At 38.8% G+C, this 21357-nt stretch overlaps 1 protein-coding gene and 1 pseudogene across 1 annotated transcript; both read right to left on the reverse strand.

The window, feature by feature from the left end:
- Positions 1-402: 402 nt before the first annotated feature.
- Positions 403-4259, reverse strand: LOC133711889 (uncharacterized). Its single transcript, XM_062137965.1, has 11 exons — positions 4200-4259; positions 4005-4073; positions 3816-3896; positions 3599-3670; positions 3264-3508; positions 3081-3152; positions 2779-2895; positions 2614-2695; positions 2091-2137; positions 1576-1657; positions 403-640 (listed from the first exon to the last, which is right to left on the reverse strand). Exons 1-11 carry the CDS (start codon positions 4257-4259, stop codon positions 557-559), a joined length of 1011 nt encoding a protein of 336 aa, XP_061993949.1. The 3' UTR covers positions 403-556.
- A 13151-nt stretch (positions 4260-17410) lies between these two features.
- Positions 17411-20088, reverse strand: LOC133711890 (armadillo repeat-containing protein LFR-like; annotated as a pseudogene).
- Positions 20089-21357: the final 1269 nt, after the last annotated feature.

Raw genomic sequence — 21357 nt, forward strand, 5'->3', positions numbered from 1 at the left:
TCCCGTGTACTGTGTGCTTTTGCGTTTGTGTCATTCTTGTTTTCAGTGTGTTGGCCTTCTCCATTGGCCTTTTGTACGCATGTGTGTCTGTATGTTTACTACGATGTTTTGGAAGAGTATCTTTGGAATGATAGGAATAACGTTGTCTTTGGAAAAATTTTCTAAATAGGTGAGTGTTGTTAATAATAGAATTTATAGAGAACTTATATTAGTCATCCTTAGAATAAGAGGAATGAAGTTGTCTTTAGGAAAGTCTGTTAATTAGGAGACAGAAACATCTTGAAATAATAGGAATGGAGTTTCTTGTCTTGATTACTAAAAAGTTATATCGCACATAACTGAAGTCAAAATCAAGTTAACTCCCCTAATTTTGGTGCAGATGAACGATTCCTCAGTGCTGCGTACAACAGCAAAATAAGAGCTTAATTAATACTGACAATGCAGCTTGCATACATGTACTCTTACTGCAAAGAAATATCACCTATACATAGTTCACTTGATGATCCATGTCTATCATACAACATACACAATAGATCAAATTCTGCGGTCCATAATCTCAAAGAACACCCACGGTCATGAATCGATGATTGAGTACAGTCTGTGCCATCGGCCGTTTCCGGAAGTCAGGATTCAGCATTGCCTAAACCAAGTGAAACATTGTTTTAGAAAAATATGCAAGCGACAAGGAGGTGCAGAATAGCATTGCCTTGTCGTTTCCAAGTAATAACTTCTTCTACATCTTGGAGCTTCTATTAATCTCACAGAAAAGGCTATAGAAAAACATAGAATAGCAATAATCTTTTAGACATGCAAACAATTATTGGGTCTGTTCATGAATCAACTAATTACTGCAATTCTGATATAAACATGTCGTATGTTGAAGGATCCTGAAAATGTGGAGTAAGCAGAATTCTTGAGACCAGATATTGGAGAGTATGGAAGTAGGGAAGAAAACCACATCCATCAGTCATCCTGTTACAATTTTGTTTTACTTTTACCTAGAGATATTGGAGGCACCCGTATCTGGTAATGCAGGACTCACCAGCACTGCTTACTGTACATCTTGGAATCATAGAGAGAAAGCGGAATGTGCAAGTAAAAAAATATATAGAACACAGGCAATTTCTAAGTAAATCAAGCATTCCGATTTTGTTGTGAAATGAAATCATGTGGAGCCACGCATGGAGGGAATGTATATTTATGCTGTCCCTTCAAGTTGCCTAAGATGGGAACATTTGTCACACTATAACCTATCAAATGCCTAGAAGGGAGCCTTGCTCTTTCCAAGAACCATCTTTTTCTAATATTAATAGAAGCAATAACCTAGTCTCACCGAAAGAGGTTCTGTAGTAGCCATAACCTTTTCTTGGACATGCTAACTATTTATAGTTTTACACTGTTCATGCTAACTACTGAAATTCAGATGTCCTTTTCGAAGGATCCAAAAAATATAGATGTGTTTGAAGTGACTGCCAAAATAGACATACATTTACACCAACTTAGATCGTATTAACTTCCATCAAATAATGCTGAAATAGTAATGAAACCATTGATCAGCTGTTAATGAAAGAGAACCTGGAGTAACTCCCAACCAGCACCATCTCCAAGATCCAGAAATTTCACAGCATCTAATAGCCTGTCATCTGCTAAACAGTATCTGCGAAAACAGGGTAGCTGGGAAACAATAAGCAACAGAAGCAGAAGCATTACAAAGCCACAGTAGGACCAGACTTTTATGTTATTGACTAAATGAAAAATTAACAAGCAAAACTAGGACACTGTTTGAGAGGTCTTTAGAAACCCAATTATTACATCTCAATCTATTACCCCATCTTTTATATTGCAGAAAATGTAGTAGATGATTAACTCTCATGCAAAATACGCAAATTTAGCTAGGAATTACTGAGATTTAATAATCCATACTGTCCAACTGTGTAGCAATGACGCAGAATGGAAAATCAGGATTGATCAGAAGATTTTAAAAATGATAGCTGCATCAGACTGTGGGATGACTGAGGTACGGCTAAAACATTACTGTGGGAAAGTTCTAACATACAGAGAACTTTCAAATGACATCAAAAGTGTCTTACTCTCTTGTTGCTCCAAGATCAAGTTGGAAAGTGCTCTCTAAAATCCTCTGCAAGTTCACAAAATAACAATTATTTGTAGAAGGCTTACTAATATGACTGCCACTGATGAAAGAACTTGGTAAGACAAGAACTATCATTTTGGGAAGCCCAAGTTAGTGACCAAGAGAGCTTTTGTCAGAAGAGAATGTTCCTGGTAATTTAAAAGAGAGAGAGAGAAAAAAAAAAAAACAGTCGGGCAGCCAGTTATAAAAGGTTGTCAGTTAAGAGTTGCAGACAGAAAATTTAGAAGTTTTAGTCTAAGAAACTTTTATAAGTCAATCTATTTGGGTCAATTTCTTCTTCTCTACAGTTCTTCTAACTAATTACTTATTGACTAACGTCTTTGTCTATATATATATATAGTCACCACAACATATAACTTATGCAGTATATTTTCTTTTGTCCCACATCAATCAAACATGCAAGGAAGAAAATAAAATACAATCCAAAAACAAAAGAAAGTTATGGTAACATTGTAGCTTACTTGCAACGAAAGACCATCCATTGTGCCTGCTTCACAAAATGGAACAAATGCCAAGTATGCAAAGAAAATACCTGCTTCATATCTGCATGAAGGGATTAAAAAGTTGGTATGATGAATATGAAGCTAACTCAAACGCTAAAACAAAGCCAAATTGCATCAACTCAAATGTCATCTGCCAGTCCAAATGCTCTTTTATCCATAGGTGTGAAGGCACCAGCGGTAGATGCTCGTCTCCAAAGTCCCTCCGACAGTAGTCCAGGCCTCCCTTCTAGATTTGAATACCTAGGAAACTATGTCTTTAGATATGCAACAGTGACAAGGCAATCCAATCCAATCAATCCTAATGTTCGACTATTGATCTTTTCTGCTACTTGATAGTACTTGTTAGAAAAAAGCAACCAAGTACTGCTTGTGTGTATGCTTCAGAACCCAATAAATAACAATAGATTGGCCAAGACATTGGTTACCCAATGTCAACAGAAAAGGCTAGATCCCGGAGTCGTGGTACTAAGTATATGGCCTCTCTCTCTACAATTGTGCTGCCAATAGTTAACAAAATATGAGTAGGATACCACAGGGTGGATATGACAGACACAAATAATAATCTATGAAGCAATTTGAAGCATGTTGAATGATTCAGAGCGACATACTTAAGAATGATAGAAGCTGGTCCCAGACTCTGGTGTAACCTTTCACGATCATGCATGTATGCTAGACCTCTCATTGTACCCTGAAGCAACTTGGTAACATAGTATCTTCTGCGTTTGATTGTTTCCTCTTGTTCAAACTTATTCCAAACCTGTCCTCCCCCAGCACGGCTTTTTGAAACTCTTTCACTCATAACTTTTCCATAATCTGCCGCACTATATTTCCCGTCATTGCGAAAAGCCAGCCACTGCACATAATAACTTCTTCATTGTTAATACAAAACAGAACTAACAACCTCCTTTATGCCAAGTTTTAATATAAAATTCCAAAAACAAACCTGCTCCCCAGTTTTTGTTTCAAACCCACCTATGAGTGTCACAAGATTCTGGCAGATACCATCTGAACTGTCCTGCAAAAGAAGTAAAAAGTAGAGAATCAATAAATAATATCAAAATAAATAAATACCAGGAAATCTGTTAGTATTGATCTGCATTATAATTTAAGGAAAGGCACATGCAATCATACATATGAAAATCTAAATAACAACTCATTACTTGAAGGGATGTGTGAGCATTTAGCTCATTAGCAGCCATCATATCAGCCTCATTTCCACCGGCCCTTTTTCCAGGATAAACCTTCATGGTATAAAATTCTAATAGTCAATTTAAAGCAGTCTACGTATGAATCTGGAAAATCAAATTGTAAGTAAGGACTAAGGAGAATGACAATGATCGCAATATTACCTTAAAAACAACTGGAGCCCCTTTCAGCGGACCCTGAGTAACTCTCCCATCATATAGCCTGCAAATGAACTGCCATGAGTACTATTAGCATCTAGGAGGAGGGACTAGACATAACTTATTGATGATCACATCACAAACTACCTTTGGCTACTTTTCTCAAACTTCTAGGTTCAGTCACTGTGGCCCTAAGTATACCAAACATCTCTTAGTACTTAAGTTCTTAGAAGCTACTTTCATTCCCATTAATGGTGCCATGCTCAACCCCATGAACAAATAAATGAGCGCAAGCAACCACGAAGAGCATAATTCTTCATAGTGTTTTCCATGTCCACATATTCACATGTTTTTATCCAATCACAGCTGTGCTAGCAGTGATACAGTGATCTCCTTCCAAAGTGTATCACCCTCAACCACCATTAAACTTACGGGAAACTGCTTTTGTGTTTTTCCATTACAAAGCTCTTTTTTCCTCTCAATTTTTCCTTTCCACTAGTGATTAATAAGGCAAGACCCTACCAGAATGATATTTCCTTTAGAAAGTTAGAATGTACCTGATCTTTACACTGCCTTCTCCTACATCTTGAACCCTCAACCGCCCCAAATCTCCGGATGAGTATTCAGAATCTGTGCCCGGAGATCCTGAAAAGCTGTTTCAGACAAAGAGGAGGGAATATAACATATCTTTCTACTGATTTGAAACCAAAGTCAACTAAAACTCAAACAAAGAAAACAATTCAAGTAGGTTTCAAGTAGAACTACAGAGGCAGATTATTTCCTCCATTGATTTTTTTTTTATTTTTTTATTTTATTTGGTATGTTCATAATACCAAGCAAGCAACTCCAATGATGTTGTTCAGTATTTTTGACAGGGAAGAAATTGAAATTGTCCATTCTCGTCTCCCTGCTGATGTGGTGAAGATTATTAGTAGTAATCTTATATCTGTTTGTGGTGATAATGACAAATTTACATGGGAAGGTACTACATCTGGTGGCATTTTCTCAGTCAAATCTGCATATCAGAACCTCTATGTGAATCGTGAGCTTCCTGATTGTAGACGGAAAGAGATCTGGTCTTTTAACTTAACATTTTCACTTGGTTGCTTGTTCATGGAATACTTCTCACTAATGAGCAGATATTTAAAAGGAACACTATGTCATGTTTATCCTGACCAGATGGAAAAAATGTTTTACCTGCTTTGTGAGTGTTCCAGAGCCAGGCAGGTTTGGCAAAACATTGACGTCAATGTTAGATAGGTCAATTCTTTCTCTTTTAATTGGACCTGTTGGATTATGGGCTAATATCAAACAAAAGGGTTGTCAGTTAAAAACAAATGATCTTCATCGTGGTTTGCTAGCTGGTTCATCTGGAAATGGAGATATAAAGTTACGTTTTATTCAAATTTTTTCTCTCCAAAGCTCTTCTCAGCTATATATGCTTCTCAATGGTAAATTGCCAGTAGCAAATCTGCTAGTGGAAGGAACATTGGCATAGGGAGGTTATATATATTCAAGCTGAAGATTGGGGCTGGTATCAAGATGTGACCTTGGCTACTTAACTGAAAGTTATTAAACTTCAAGTTCAATCTTATATTCTGCAGTGTTAGTGAACCTCATTAAGATTATAGAAAGCACATTCCTTTTACTTCAATTTCTCAGCAACCAACCATAAAAGCATGCAATTATCAACAAAATTTCGAAGCAATTAACAACTCGAGAGTGTTACAAAAAGTGAGAGTGGTGTTGAGCACAAGTGTATACCTAGTGATGTTCATGAAGCCATAGCTGCCAATGAGTCGACCCACCTCGAACGAGTCCGCGTTGGGATCAGACTCGCTCTACAGCACAGCCGAGTCGTCCGAGTTCGACTTCTGCTCGATGGTCGTGAGTTGGGTCTGTAAATTTGACGAACCGGAAGGAGCCAATCAGGTGGTGGCGCGAGGAGCATGGTCGTTTTACAGTGACACTCTCTGTCTTTCAGAAATGGCGCTAAGTGGTGGTTAAGGTAGTTGTGAAAGAGAAGATAAGAGACGCTCTGTTCCCGAGAATGTAATAATTGAGGGGCTTTAGTCCAATTATAGAATGCCACATCACCATCTAAAAGAATTTGGATTAATATTTTTTATTTTTCATTTTTTGCTCTGTTTATAGTACTAGAAATTTGCGGAGTTTGTTCTTGTAAATGAATTAGCATGATGAAATATTAAAGGAACATGGTTACATATTATTAAAGTATCAAACAGTTTTTATAGATGTTACATTTTAGTTGAAGCTTGTTCAACTGGAGCTGCTGTAAAGATGCTAGTTTTACAAAAAGGCCTTCAGTTAATCTAGCGAAGGTTATTGCTGGAGCTTGTTCAAAAAAGTGATTGCTCCAATCACAGTTGCACAAAATGCTCTAGCTGATTGCCTCAGTTGCAGCTGCATTAGACGCTGGAGTTGGTCAACAAAAGTTGTTGCTGGAATTGATTCAAAAAACAGTGGTTACTTTTTTGTCAATTAAGACAATAGAGTTCATATATGTCAGTATTGAACTTCTTTGGTCTCAATGCTCTTGATACATGGACTCTCATTTTGAAGTTGTACTGAAAAGCTTGTATCTCAAGAATGAATGTAGAATTCATTGTTTTTTCAAGCTGAAAATGGCAGATAAGATATGTAAGTTTGTTGATAATAAATTCCAAATCAATTATATTAAAGTCATAGATAAAAGAAATGTTGTATTTGAATTCAGTTTTTATATTGTAATGATATGCACACATGCTTTTGTACATTCAATATGAAGATAGAAAAAGCTAGGCAAACTGGTATAAGCTCCATGCATTAACATTTTCGGCTTCAACTAATCAATTATGTTTTAATTCAAACCAACTAAGATTCCAGCTTTTCTCTTTCTTCATCTCACTAATTTTTGATCAATCAAAGCAGTAACAATTAACAATCATCTATAGAAAAGGAGCAAGACCCAACAGAACAACAATGTTCAGAAGCAGATACTAAAAAAAAGAAAACAAAAAAAACAGAAATCCAATTGAGAATTATTATAGACTGTAAAGCTCAATTCATCAAATCCAAGCTAGCCAACTGGAAGAACCCCAATTTCATTACTATGTTGACTCTTTCTTTAAACTTTTCCTTCTTTTTATCTGGAGAGTTAGGGGAAATATGTCCCATTTTCTTACAAATAAAACATCTAATTGGTTTCTTAAGAGTCTTCAATATTATTTTGCCGTTTCCTAAAATGTTTGTTAGGCTTATACTGTTTTCTAAAAGATGTAGACTTCCTAAAGTATAATAAACACCCCAAGTCTTAATTTTGTTAGAGTACTTCTTCTTGTTATAACTGAAAGGTAATGACTGTATAAGATGTTTACAGAAAGGATCATGTGCTTTCTTAATAATCTTTTGAATACTAATATTTTGACAAAGCTGTTTTAGGAAATTAAATACAAACTGGATTCTAGTTCCTAGATTTTTCTTTATTTCTATACCATGTATACCATCTCTCAGGGGTCGTGGCTTGGTTAAAGCCTCATCCCATTGAGCTCGTAGGAATTCTTCTATAGAACCAGGTAATCTATTAAGGTACTTATCTGAAGTTGCTTTATCTAAGGTTAATTGTGCTGTACTGGCATAATGCATGAAGTACTGAGTGAAAATTCTTATATCAGCTATGTTTGTAATATGAATTCTTTCTAAAGTCCTGACTGCATTATTCTGTATTCCTGCTGTCTTTTCTTTACCTTGTCCTGATATTAAAATCTTGATTTGGCTAATGAAGTTATATATATTAGCTCCCATTAGCTACTTTGGCTGCTAACTCCTGAGGTGCTTTTCTTTTATAGGCATTATAAATAGCTAATGCATCTGGTCCTAGGAATGGCGCTGCCCAAATCCAAGTTCTCTCCTGATGGATCTGCTCCTATATTTGCATGTGTAAAATATTTGCATGTAAATATGCTCTAGCTAAACTTGTGTGAACAACCTGCCCTCTCAAGCTCTTTCTTTTTCTTGGTTCATACCGATGATCATTTGAGATACAGATTTTTATAATCTAACTCATGGCACAGCAAAGAATTCTTTGTTTCTCATATGGTGCTGAAATCTGATAGCATCTGAGGAAAATAAAAGAAAGACACAGAAATGAAAACAGTGAGGATAAAGCAAGACCTGAAATTCGCAAAACTAAATCTCTTCGTTACTTGACCAAAATCCTTCAAAGCTGATAAGGAGAAAGGAAACGTGGAAATTATTAACTCAAAAATTAAGTGTCCTAGCTACTTGACCTGTGACGATAGAAGCGGCTATTTTTCTTATAATGATTGTAAAAGGACAATGAACTAAAAATTGAAGTACTGCCATTACAAAACTTGGAGATTAAACTGTAATCATAAACACTTAAACAGAATGGCACACATATGCTCCACTGCAAATTGTTTATACAGAGAAGAAAAGGCAAGAGATCGACCAATACCTGCTTTGCTATTTTATGCTTTTGAGCAATATGGTTTCCTTGCAAATTGACATTATTCAGATTGACCAATGAATGAAGCACCTGCATTGGAGTATAAGAAACAAATTATAGTAAAATCAAATAAACAAACAAAATTATACAAACAAAAGCTTCACTTCACTTATCGCCAAAATCTAGATTTTAATGTCTGATTTGCTCATTCACTTTGCTAATGAGCAAAATAAAGTAGATAGATAATGAATAAACCAAGCTTCGAAAAAAAAAAAAAAAAAAACCAAACTAATAAAACTCAACCATTGCCTTAAAACACCAATTATGTGAAAATTTGCTGTGAGTCATAGATATTTTAGTATTACTATTAGGAATAGAATTATACTAATTGTATAGAATCAGGCTTGTAATTGTGATTTGATTACTTTCCTTGTTAGTCTAGAATTAGGGTTGTATAACGTTGTATAAATATGCCTCTGCAAATTGAATGAAAGTGTGAGAGAATTCAGCCTCTAAAGCTTCTTGTTCTCCAGACATTCTTAGTTTTAACTTGGTATCAGAGCCAAGAATCCGATCTCGGATTTTTGGTCTTGGTTTATTGTTCGTTGCTTCCGGAGTGTAAAGTGAGAAGATTGTTGCAGTTCAAGTATCATGGGTGGAGAAGAAAGTTCCAAGCAGATTGTGACTTCTGATGTGCAGAAGGCTATGATGCACTGACACGGGTACGGGATACAGGGTGCGATAAGATACGATACGTGGATACGTTTTTTTTCAAAAAAACAGGGTACGATACGTTTTAGACACATTTATAAAATAATATGTAATATATATATATATATATATATATATATATAGTGTTAATAAATATATTTGTGTTGTAGGAGAATGAAATTGTGTGTATATTATTGATAATAGGAGCCCTTTAAATAGGGAGTTACAAGGTACCCATAAAGGTAATAGAATCCGATTACAATTGAATACCTAGAACACATTCCTATTACAACTCTAAACCCTAGTTCGTAGAAGCACACATTATGTCGATATCCTTCAACACTCCCCCTTGTGCCGCTCAAACTTGGTGATGACGCTTTGATTGTTGCCTCGTTAAAAACCTTGCCAGGTAACAAAAACCCTGTGGGACAAAAATAACCCTGGTCAAAGGACAAAAAGAGCACAACATGTCCTTCACTCTTCGAGATCGAACACGTAGACATCATGCCTCCCCCTGATGTCAATATCTCCCCCTGATTGCTACAATCATGGGAGTTCGGATAACTTTCTCAATCCGATGCTCTTCACATGTTTCTCGAATGTGGATTTTGGTAACGACTTAGTAAATAAGTCCGCTACATTATCCTCTGATCGGATTTGGTTCACTTCAATATTTAGAAGTGCTTGTTGTTGCTGATTGTAAAAGAACTTAGGCGATATATGCTTGGTGTTGTTGCCCTTGATGAAACCTAATTTCATTTGTTCAATACAAGCTGCATTATCCTCATAAATGCCTGTATGTTCATCTGTGGTAGACTTCAAACCACAAGTTCCTCGAATGTGTCTAACTATAGACATTAGCCATATGCATTCTCGCACAGCTTCATGTAGAGCAATAATCTCTGCATGATTTGAGGAAGTAGCAACAAGAGTCTGTTTTGTAGACCTCCAAGATATCGCTGTGCTTCCCATGGTAAATACATAACCCGTTTGGGAGCGACCTTTGTGAGGGTCAGAGAGATACCCTACATCAGCAAAACCCATCAATACATCGTTGTCATTTTGATGGAGGGGAGGAGGAGCACGGAATGTGGCGTTTTGTCTTGTGGAGTCCGATCCCACACTTCCGTTATTTCTTTTCTCTCTGTAGGGATAGAACAAGCCCATATCAATCGTACCTCTCAAATATCGAAAAATTGTCTTTATGCCAATCCAATGGCGTTGCGTTGGCGCGGGGCTATATCTAGCCAACAAGTTCATAATAATTGAGGTGTCCGGTCTTGTATTGTGCTAAGTACAATAATGCGCCTATTGTACATAAGCAAGCACTTCTGCTATTAACACGTCTTCGTCATCATCCCTGGGAAGAAACGGATCCCTTTTAGGGCCAAGACTACAGACGACCATGGGAGTGCATTTTTGACTTTATCAAAATGCCTAAGCATCTATTGACACGGTATACAAGTTCTGAATCTAGACAAAACCGTGTTCTCCCAAGGTCCTTCCTCTCAAACTCGGATTTCAGGTGTTCAGCGGTTTCCCTTAGCTCTCAAGGGTTTCAATTATGTTTATCAACATAAACCGCGACAATTGCAAATCCGGAACTTGTCATGGAAACGCGTGGGCATAGTTCATCATATCCCTTCCCAATCAAGTAGTCATTTTAGTGAGCATTTCAACCTCGTTGTAAATACGCTCCGTGGTCTAGATCCACTTGACTTGGGAAAATGAAGTCCACAAGAACCTTCATTATATTCCGTATCTAGATCCCCATAGAGATACGTAGTGACCACATTCGTAAGCTGCATGTTCAGTTATTTGGAAACTACCAAACTGACAAGGTAGTGGAGTGCAATGACATCCATTACGAGAGAATATGTCTTCTCGTAGTCGATTCCAGGGCGTTGTGAGAAACCTTGCCCCATAAGGCGAGATTACCATCTCTTTTTCTCATCACGCTATCTAACGAAGACCTATTAATGTCAACAGGTTTTATGTTAGGAGGTGTTGGCATCTCAGGCCCGAAATCCTTCCTCTTCGTTAGTGAATCCAATTCAACCTGGATCACATCTTTCCATTTAGGCCAATTTTCTCTACGTTGGCATTCTTCAACGGATTAAGGTTCGATGTCATTGTTCTCAACAATTCCACGTCCTCATGTACACTAGTGTAGTTCGTAGAGATCTCTATATTCTCAGGAATTGGTTCTAACATTGAGGCGTCCCCCAACGATGTCTCTTGGACATAACCACAATCCAAAATATTCTCATGAGACGGATTTTGAGTATCAATGATCAATGGATCAAGTTGTGCCAAACTCGCTCTCTTTTTAGGGCGAGAATCCATCGAACCTATGGGTCTCCTACGCTCTCTAGCGGAACCCATGGCCTATGACGCCATTATGCCACCTTGTGGCGTCACCGTCCATGGTGGTGGTGCCGTACCCATCTTCTCTGGGTGGCACCATGTCCTCTTGTGGGGACATCAATCCTTGCAGACATGTTTGCAGTAGGTATATGTGATCTCTTCACTTTTAGGGGATCAAGATGAGACATAGTGGGGACAGACCACGACAATTGTTGTCGCTCCTGTTGAACATTGACGTCCTAATCTCCCCCTAACGACGGGAAGACTGTCTCATCATAGTGACAATTATCAAATCCAGCGAAATAGAGATCGCCTGTCAAGGGTTTTACGTAGCGGACTTATAGTTGGAGACTCATGTCCAACAAATATATATATGCATTCGTTGCAATGACTCATGTTGATACGCTGTGGCGGCGCAATTGGCACATGAACTACACACTCAAATATGCATAAGTACGAGATATTAGACTCGAACCCAGTCACTAGCTGTAACGCAAATAAAGGTTGAGTGGCTGCTATGAGTCATAGACGAATTAGCATAGCTGCATGCGATATTGCATAACCCAAGTGGAAATATTGGTGCGCATTACCAAAGTCCGGGCTACCATCGTAGTCTTTTAATGGTGGCTTTTCCGCCAGACCAATTGGGTGTGTACATGGGAATATGATACTTGATATCAATACCCAATGATATGCAATAGTCATCGAAAATTTTCGATGCAAACTCTCTAGCATTATCAAGTCAAATTGACTGAATGGGATGATCTGGGTAGTGAGCCCGTAGCCATATGTTATGTGCTAGGAGTGTAGTATAAGCAGCATTACGAGTGGATAATGGCACAACACGTGACCAGCGTGTTTTCGTAACAACCAACGCCATAAAACATCTATACGGTCCGCAAGTTGGTTGATCCAATCCACAAAATTCTCTTAGATTCTTTGTAAGAATGGAATTATTTCCTCAATCTCCTTTGCATAGGATGGTCTCAATCCTAAAGAACAGGCTTTACAGAACCAAACATGGCCTTATAATCAACCAATGAAGGTTTTGGTTAAGCCACAATGTCAAAATGGACTTGAGAAGTAGAGAGAGGAGTTTATGGCGTCAATGCCATGTATTTGCCGCAGGGGGTAGGCGGCGCCGGCCATGTGTGGCCGGTCTTGCACAATCATGGCACCATGAGGCACATGTGTAGCTCCTCGAACCAATTCTTGGTTCTTACTTTTCTTCGTTCTAAAACTAGATGTCCGTGTGAAGTCTTTTAATGCACGGATCATCATGTCACGACTTGGGTGTCCCAAACGGTCATGCCAAAGCCTATATGTGTCAGAATCTCATAAGTCGTCTCTCATGACATGGTTGGATTCAATAGTGGTTTCATACAACCCACTAGAGCGACACATAAGTTTCTCTAATACTCGTTTATGTCCGTAGTCATTAGAGGTGATGCAAAGGAACTCTGTCCATTCTCATAATGTGTTTCCACATGAAAACCATTGGCTCTTATATAATAAAGTTCGAATTAAGGTATGTCCAAGACATTAAGTAAAAGAATTGACACTTTATTAATAGCCAATGATTACATCAAAGTTTCCAAAATCTAATCCAAAATAAAAATCAAACTTAGACGAATCGTAGTCACTCAATCCGTTTGGTAACTCCAATCAAATATGACCAGGGAAGTAGAGAGATGTTGGTGGAGCGAGGCTCTCGTAAGTACCATTAATCTCAATGACTTTTCTAGACATCATATTTCATTGGGTGCGCCACATGAGAAAGAGTTAATACAATTGTCATTTATTGACTAAGGCATATTGCCATTACAAAATTCTTGGAAATAAAAGACTACTCTAAAAATCTGAGGCATTTTGTCTTCATCGCCAGATTTAAAGTCTTCTTGAACTCGATGTCTTGATCACTGTGAGGCAGCTACCTTCTTAGGTACATTGCAAACTCAGGCCCATTGATCAGACGTTCCATATCAGAAATAGATACCATGAAGAGGATTCTCCCTTGATTGAGGCGCATTGGCGTAATGTGCATGGTCCCTAGGACCTGAGGCGTTGGAAGATTATGACCATGGCCAACGTTGGCTCTATAGTTTCCAACCCTTAGTCCCTCAAAATCACTGCTCCTACGGTGGCGTGATTGTCGCCTTTGGCAACTACCTTCATGAGCATTTCGATCATACGGATCATGACGTCTATGGCGACTTTCTCTAGCCATGGGACTATGCTCTGGATAGCTATCTCGAAGCCTATCAATTTCTCTTCTCACAAGCTCGTTGTCTTGCCTTTCAGCAATTTCCATAGCTTCAATAAGCTTTTGAAAGCTTGTGATCCGTCTTGCATTTATATGAGTCCGAAATAAATCACAGGACCTCATAGCATAGACAGGGAAGGTATTGAGGGTTTTCTCAATCAATTGTTCTTCTGTGATCGTCTTGCCACAGAAGTGCATCATTGCTCTGATGCGGAGGGCTTCCGAATAAAATTGCATGACTGTGTCAAATTCAGAGAAGCGAAGATCTTTCCATTCTGCTTCTGTATTCGGAAGGATGGAGTCACGAACATTGCCATATCGTTAGCGAAGCGCTTGCCAAAGCTTTATGGTGCTATCCTCATTTATGAACTCAAACTGGAGGTCACTATCCATGTGACGTTTCATGAAGGCAAGTGCCCTGGAAATATCTTTCTCAGTTTGAGGGTCTGGAGTTGTTTCTATAGGACAAAGCTTTTGGATTGTATGCAATAAGTCACTGGCAATAAGGTGGAGCTCAACATCTTGAGCCCACGTTAGGTATCTTTTGTCTGCATAATCCAATGGAACAAAATCGAGTATGTTCGAGTTTGACATCCTGAAAAAGGGGTGAAACAAGAACGAATTAGTTTCGGAGCTAAACTTCCACGAAAACTAACAATAATAAGATTTCCGAGCTATGCTACCAAGAAATCGATTTCCAAGAATCTCTTTTGGATTAGACCAAACAATGATGTTTTTAATATGGTCACAATTTGATGCTTTATGGACGCTCTTAGTCCAAGCATTATGAACACTCTTAGTTCATACGAACGCTCTTAGTTCGTTTAATTATGAACACTTTTAGTTCATACGAACACTCTTAGTTCGTTAAGCGAGAATCCCCACAATTAAGCTTTGTTAAATACTCAAAATCATTTGGCGACATATATTCCAATATTCTGCATAAAATAAAAGAATTTAAAATACATGAAAGCAGCAACTTACGTGATGATTTTGGGCTTGAGAACACGCGCGTGTTGATGCAGGCGTGTAGCTAAATTTGCCGGAATCTGGTCGGAAATTGCCAGTTGGTGGGCTGCCCTTCTCACTTCTTCTTTTTTTTTTTTTTTTTTTTTTCTTTTTTTTCTTTTCGGGCCCAAGCCTGCTCCCCCCCTTTTTTTTTCTTTCTTCTTTGGGCCCACTCCTTCCCCTTCTTCTGTGCGCGTCTTCTTCTTCTTTTGTTTTCTGGTTTTTTTTCTTTTTTTTTTCTTTCACTGGCAGAAGGCAATCGCTGGGCTGCGGAGGCTTCGGGCTGCAGATGGATGTGCACGGACTCAGGCAGCAACAGTGCAGGAAGGCTGGGACGCAGGCAGCAGCGCGGCAGGGAGGCTGGGACGCAGGTAGCAGCGCGCAGGTTGCGGTGGCAGGCTGCAGAGCTGCTGCGCGGGCTGCGGGGCAGATGCGCTGCAGGGCTGGTGCGGGGTCGTGGTAAGCTGGCAGGGACTTGCAGCAAGAGCAACGCGGGCTAGTGCGCAGGTTGCAGCGCGCAGCAGTGGCGCTGTGGCAGGGAGGCTGCGGGTGCGCAGGCGGTGTGCAGGTCTGCGAGGGCTGGTGCGTGGACTGGAGGCCTGCAGGGAGGCTGGAGGCTGCGGGGATGCTGTAGGGTTTTTTTTTCTTAGGCTAGGGTTAAAGCTCGTGCTGATAACGTGTTGTAGGAGAATGAAATTGTGTGTATATTATTGATAATAGGAGCCCTTTAAATAGGGAGTTACAAGGTACCCATAAAGGAAATAGAATTCGATTACAATTGAATACCTAGAACACATTCCTATTACAACTCTAAACCCTAGTTCGTAGAGGCACACATTATGTCGATATCCTTCAACAATTTGATGAATATTGCATATGAATTGCAATGAAACAAGCAATTGAAAGACATAATATATATTCAAACAATCATACAAAACATAAGTCCACAGAAAAGCCCACAGCACGACCTTCAACTCTTCAACCCTTCAACCCACACTCCCACAGAGCTTCAACCTTCAAGCTTTCAATTCAGAACATACCCATCCTCATCGTTTGTTCTATGACGAAGCCGCGAAGAAGCAACGAACAGAGATGCGAAGATAGAAGTCAAAGAACTCGACCTTCAACATTCACGCCTTCAACCCACAGAGAAAGCTTCAACCCACAGAGATTCACGCCTAAACCTCAACCCACAGAGATTAAAGCTTCAAGCTTTCAATCTGAACATACCCACTAGCTGCGAACCCACAGAGATTAAAGCTTCAAGCTTTCAATCTGAACATACCAACTAGCTGCGAACTCGCGAACAGAGAGTCAGAGAAGCGAAGATAGACGCGAAGAGAGAACTGATCGAAGAGGAGTTGTGCGGCTCGGTGTGTTTTAGGTTATTATTGATAAAAAATTATCCAAAATACCCCAAAACGTATCGAAAATCATGTCAAACCGTATCCAAAACGTATCAACAAAGTCAACTGATGCTACATAGTCAAGGATACGTTTTCAGGGTCTTAGATACGCACCCAGTGCGTATCGTATCCATATCCGTATCCGATACGGATACGATACACCATAGTCAGTTTTTTACCGTATCCATGCTTCATAGGCAGAAGGTAGAGGTATCTGTGAATCAAGAATCCTCAGGAGGGGGATTTGGGGGTGCCAAGCTGAATGGCACGAATTATCGTACTTGGAGGAAGATGATGACTGCTCATCTTTGCGGTGAGTGTTGTTAATAATAGAATTTATAGAGAACTTATATTATTCATCCTTAGAATAATAGGAAAAAATTTCTAAATAGGTGAGTCTAATATACTTAATGACAGGCACATCACATGGATACAATTCTTCGTTACATGCCCCAAATACCACGGGCTGCTGCCATTTTGTTGTTTGGTCTAGACGTCAGTTCATACAAAATCCTAGCAAAGAAGTCAGAATATTTGGCATCTGAGAATAGTACTTCTGCAAATGCATTCTGATAAGCTAGCAGCAATCCCCTGTTCTGTGGTTCGGACACGTACGAGGCTTTCTAATATCATAGCAGCTTTCCTACAAATTTCGGGAACAGGATTAATAACTGTTAACGTTAGAGTCCGCGGGGGTCTAGAGAGAGAGAGAGAGAGAGTGACACAAGCGAAGTATAGTGGTTCGCCTCCCGCCTTAGCGGGAGACTACGTCCACTTGAAACCTTAACTAGTGTGTGTCGAGCCTTGCGGCCTAACAAGATTACAAAGTGTGTTGTAATGGAGTGTGTAGAGTTGTGGGAGGAGGCATTCCTTTTATAAGTGAATGAATGTTTCTCCTTTACATGGTTTTCGATGTGGGACAAGCAACAACTATTCTAGTATAGAAATGCCTAGTTGTGAGGGCATGTTGGCAAGGCCGGCGACGGATTTGCCACTTCCGGATACCGTGGCGTAGCTTGAACATAGGGCTACAAGATGCAAGTAGCGGTTGGGCCTCACCATGGCTTGTGGGTGTCCCAAAGAAGGTGTTACTTATGCTTTGGTACATTTAAACAGAACAGCCATTTCAGATACAAATTCATTTTGGGATTATGTTTTCTTATGATAATGAGGGATTTAAGAAGAGCCCTCACCATCGCTCGTTAGCAAGTTTCAGTCTGCAGTCCATATTTACTTCAGAGAAGTTATAGAGCGCACCAACAGCAGCTGCTTGTGCATCTATTACTGGTAAGCTCATAAGATCAACTAACCATTTGTGTATCTGCGGTTTGTTACACCTCATCATAATCTATGCATAATATATAAACATATATACAACAAGGTGATTATTGAAAATTAACCTGCAGAATGAAGGGAAGAAGAAAAGGTTCATTATCAGGATTTATGACCAAACGCCCAAGTAACTCAGCTGCAGCGCAATGCCAAGCTTTGACCGGAGACTCCAGCACACCCACAATGGCTTGAACTGCACGTTTTGCTCTGTTTGATAGAAAATTTAACTTGTCAACCAGGAGGAAACGAGGCAGCTTAAGATAAAGAAAACAAAAAGAAACAGTAGATCAAATTTCTCACGTCATCTTGATGTAGGATCCCTTTGATGAACCAAAAATTTGAAGATCCAGCATCGGAGACAAATTTACAATTGTTTCGAGAGCATTTGTCACAAGTTCCTTCATCTTCTGTTAACATACAGAACATTGAAGTCATTCTGTTAGTGAATTATCACATCATTGCACTGCTGGAAGTTTTTATTTTTTTAGTCCTGATCAGTGGGAGGTTACTCTAGCTTTCTTTTGAAAGGAAGGACATGTACGACGCCCAACTATGTGGGGAACTGGAAAGTAGACAGGAAGAATATCTTCTAACTAAAAGTTCATAATAACATAAAAAATAATTCTGCAATTTTCCCCGTTGGTGAGCTCGACTGTTTGTCGTATCACTCGTATGTGTCACATATGAATCACACATAATTGCTGATGTGAATGCCACATTGGAGACATGTGGGAAAACAAAAACTATAAACTAAATAAAACTACCTACACGTGTTACAAATTGAAAAAATGGAAGTCTAAAAAAAATCATCTAAACATATAAACTCTCAGAAATTAATGATGGCTTCAAACAAATGAAAACTTTTAAGACTGAAGAGATTCTGTCATATAAAAAGACAAATATCTAAGGAAAAACAAAGATCTACTCCACCATTATGGAGATGCGTGGAGATATTATTAATGGTATCCCAGTTTTCGACCTTTCATGGTCTTGCCGCCAAGGGTCTTCACTAACATTTTTTCACATTAAAAACAGAAAGCTGTTACATTTAGATTATCCTTTTCATTTGACCACACGGCTTCAAATAGGCATCCACATCAGCTATAACTTGGGACCCGTATGTGCCACAACAGTTGACTTACCAGCCAATCTAACACAAGGGAAGTGGCAAGTCTTTCAAATATTGGGGTCTGGTACCGCAGTGAAATACCACCCAAACTATTAGGGTGTAGAATGTGATTGACCCTAGAAATTTCTATCGACAACAGAATTTTAAAGATGAGACAAGAAAGTGTATAGTAAAGAATGAATGCACTCAATACATTAATATGCTTCCAAAAACAGCACTTCTAACCTGTGATGTAATCTTCTATGCACTGGAAGACTGTTTCCAGACAATGGCGATGGACAGCCATAATGTTCTCATTGTCTTGCATGAAAGAGAAGTTGCGGATGATATTAGAAGCCGCAACAGCACATTGCTGTCTTTCCGCTCTACCTTCATCATCAAGATTAAATAGACCATCTTCATCAAGCCACCACTCCGAAGAACGAAGATTGCTCACATTACTCAGCATAGATGCTTCTCCGGAACCAGATCCTAAGCTGCGATCAAAACATCTCTCCACAATCAGATTCAAAACTCATCACATCCAAGCTAAGTTCTCAACATTCAAAAGTTCACACACAAGGAAAACTATAATCTTGTACGTACTTACCCCGGATGCGGGACAGTGCTATTAGACCCCAACACCTCGTACTCATGCCCGAACCCACTTACAACCAAATTCGCACCTAAATTCCTCACTCTCGGCGCCCTTACATGTTCCTTAGGAAGCGCTATATCGCGCCAATCATCAATCTGTTATCCATACCAACACACATTCAATACATATAACCAGAAAAAAAAAAAAAAAAAAAAAAAATAGTGCAATGATAAAAATTCCAAGGAGTGCAAGACATACAACAGTGAGGAGAGCATCAAGCAAGCCGGAAATCCTCGTGAGAGCATTATTGCTATCCTTGCGAAAATCATCTTTTTCTTTGAAAGAGAGTAATGTGAGAGTATTCAACGCCCATGTCAGCTCACTCTTCAGTCCGCTCTGAAGAGCATGAACTATCCTCTTATTGTTTTCAGCTGTAAAAATTACATTCTTAACTACATGAACTCAAAATTCAACCCAAAATTTCACATCTTTCACAATCGATTCGATTCGCTTTGAATTTGACAATTTTGCATACCGAGATTTCAAAATTGAGTACAAATTTCTGATAAAGGTGAAAACTTTGAAAGAATTGGAGACTGATGATTTGAGATACTGACCGGTGAAGGCATTGTGAACGAGGAGAGAAGGACCGAGGAGAGTCGACGGAGCTGCGGTGTTATCTGCTGCTGCGGCGGCAGCAGCTGCGGCACTACCGTGGCCGCTGCCGAAGGGACGGCCTCGCTTGGCCGGCGGTGCGGAGGCTCCGCCGGAAGATCCACCGGACTTGTTTAGCTCCCTCTTCTGCATATTCTCTCTTCTTCTTCTGTGACTCTTTTAGGGCGAGTAAGTAATTTTTTGATCCGGATCCGGACGATAACGGGTCGGGTTGGGAAGATGAACCCGGAGATTTAAATGGTTTTTTTTTTTTTTTTTTTTGAGTTTGGCCCTATTTCAATAACAAAATTGTCGATTTCTTTTTTAGCCGAGACAACACACACCGGCAACTTGGGTGACTCTCAGCCGCTCTCGTTCTCTCTTTAACTCAAAACTAAAAGGTAAAAGAGTAGTATAGAATCTATATGAAACACCAGATCTGGATTTGATTTGCGAATTTTAGAGGCTGAATCGACCGACTATGGCCAATTATTAGTGATACTTTATGCTAATGGCGGTCATTTCAGCTCCTGAGATTCGTGAATCAAATCCAGACCTGGTGTTTCTGATAGATTCTATACTCTTCTATCTTTTAATTTTGAGTTACACAAAGAAAGTGAGAGGTTGAGAGTGTGATTTCCAACCTCAAAAAAAAAAAAAGTCACAAAAGAGAGCCACGTGACACTTGAGTTAACGGTGTTAATGACGGGATGTATGAATATTATGTTCTCAAAAAATTATGCTTGAGTAATAAATTTTGATAGCAAAGTGATATATTTAGTGTGTGTGTGTGTGTCTAATGAGGTATCAAAGAATTTTAAATTTGCTATTTTTTTTTTTCTGAAGTTTAAAACAAAATTTGCTTTGTCACTTCACTTCACATAGCTTAGAGGTGCAAGCTGGCTAAAACAAATGCAAGGAAATACTTGTTTTTTTATTTTTTTATTTTATAACTTTTTTTTTATATATCAAACAAAATCATTCTATTAAACACAGAGTTTACAGGAAATCAGACTAAGAACTTTGAAAGAAATCAGATTAAAAACTTTGAGATTACAAAAGCAACAAATATTTGAACTTGAATTACTCGAGAGTACAATACGCACTTTTATTTTCACTACAGCTGCATATCCAAGTTTTATAATCAACTAGGGATGTGCATCAAGCGCTGATTTCAAAGTAACCCATTTTAATTGGGTTCTATTTCTTTATCATTTCCGCACACACACACACACACACATATATATATGTTGCGTTATAATTTATTAATAATGTGTCCAAGTATTTAGTTACATAAATATGCATTCACAATGATTAAATGTAAAAATAAGATTTTGATTTTGTCGGAATCTAGATGACAAATTTCTCTCACATAATGACAAAATATTTATTATGTGAGCAATGACACAATTGTTTGTTATAGAGTTATTTTGTTTATCATTTA

This window comes from Rosa rugosa, chromosome 5 (genome assembly GCF_958449725.1).
Source record: "Rosa rugosa chromosome 5, drRosRugo1.1, whole genome shotgun sequence".
In the NCBI taxonomy this organism is placed as follows: domain Eukaryota; kingdom Viridiplantae; phylum Streptophyta; class Magnoliopsida; order Rosales; family Rosaceae; genus Rosa; species Rosa rugosa.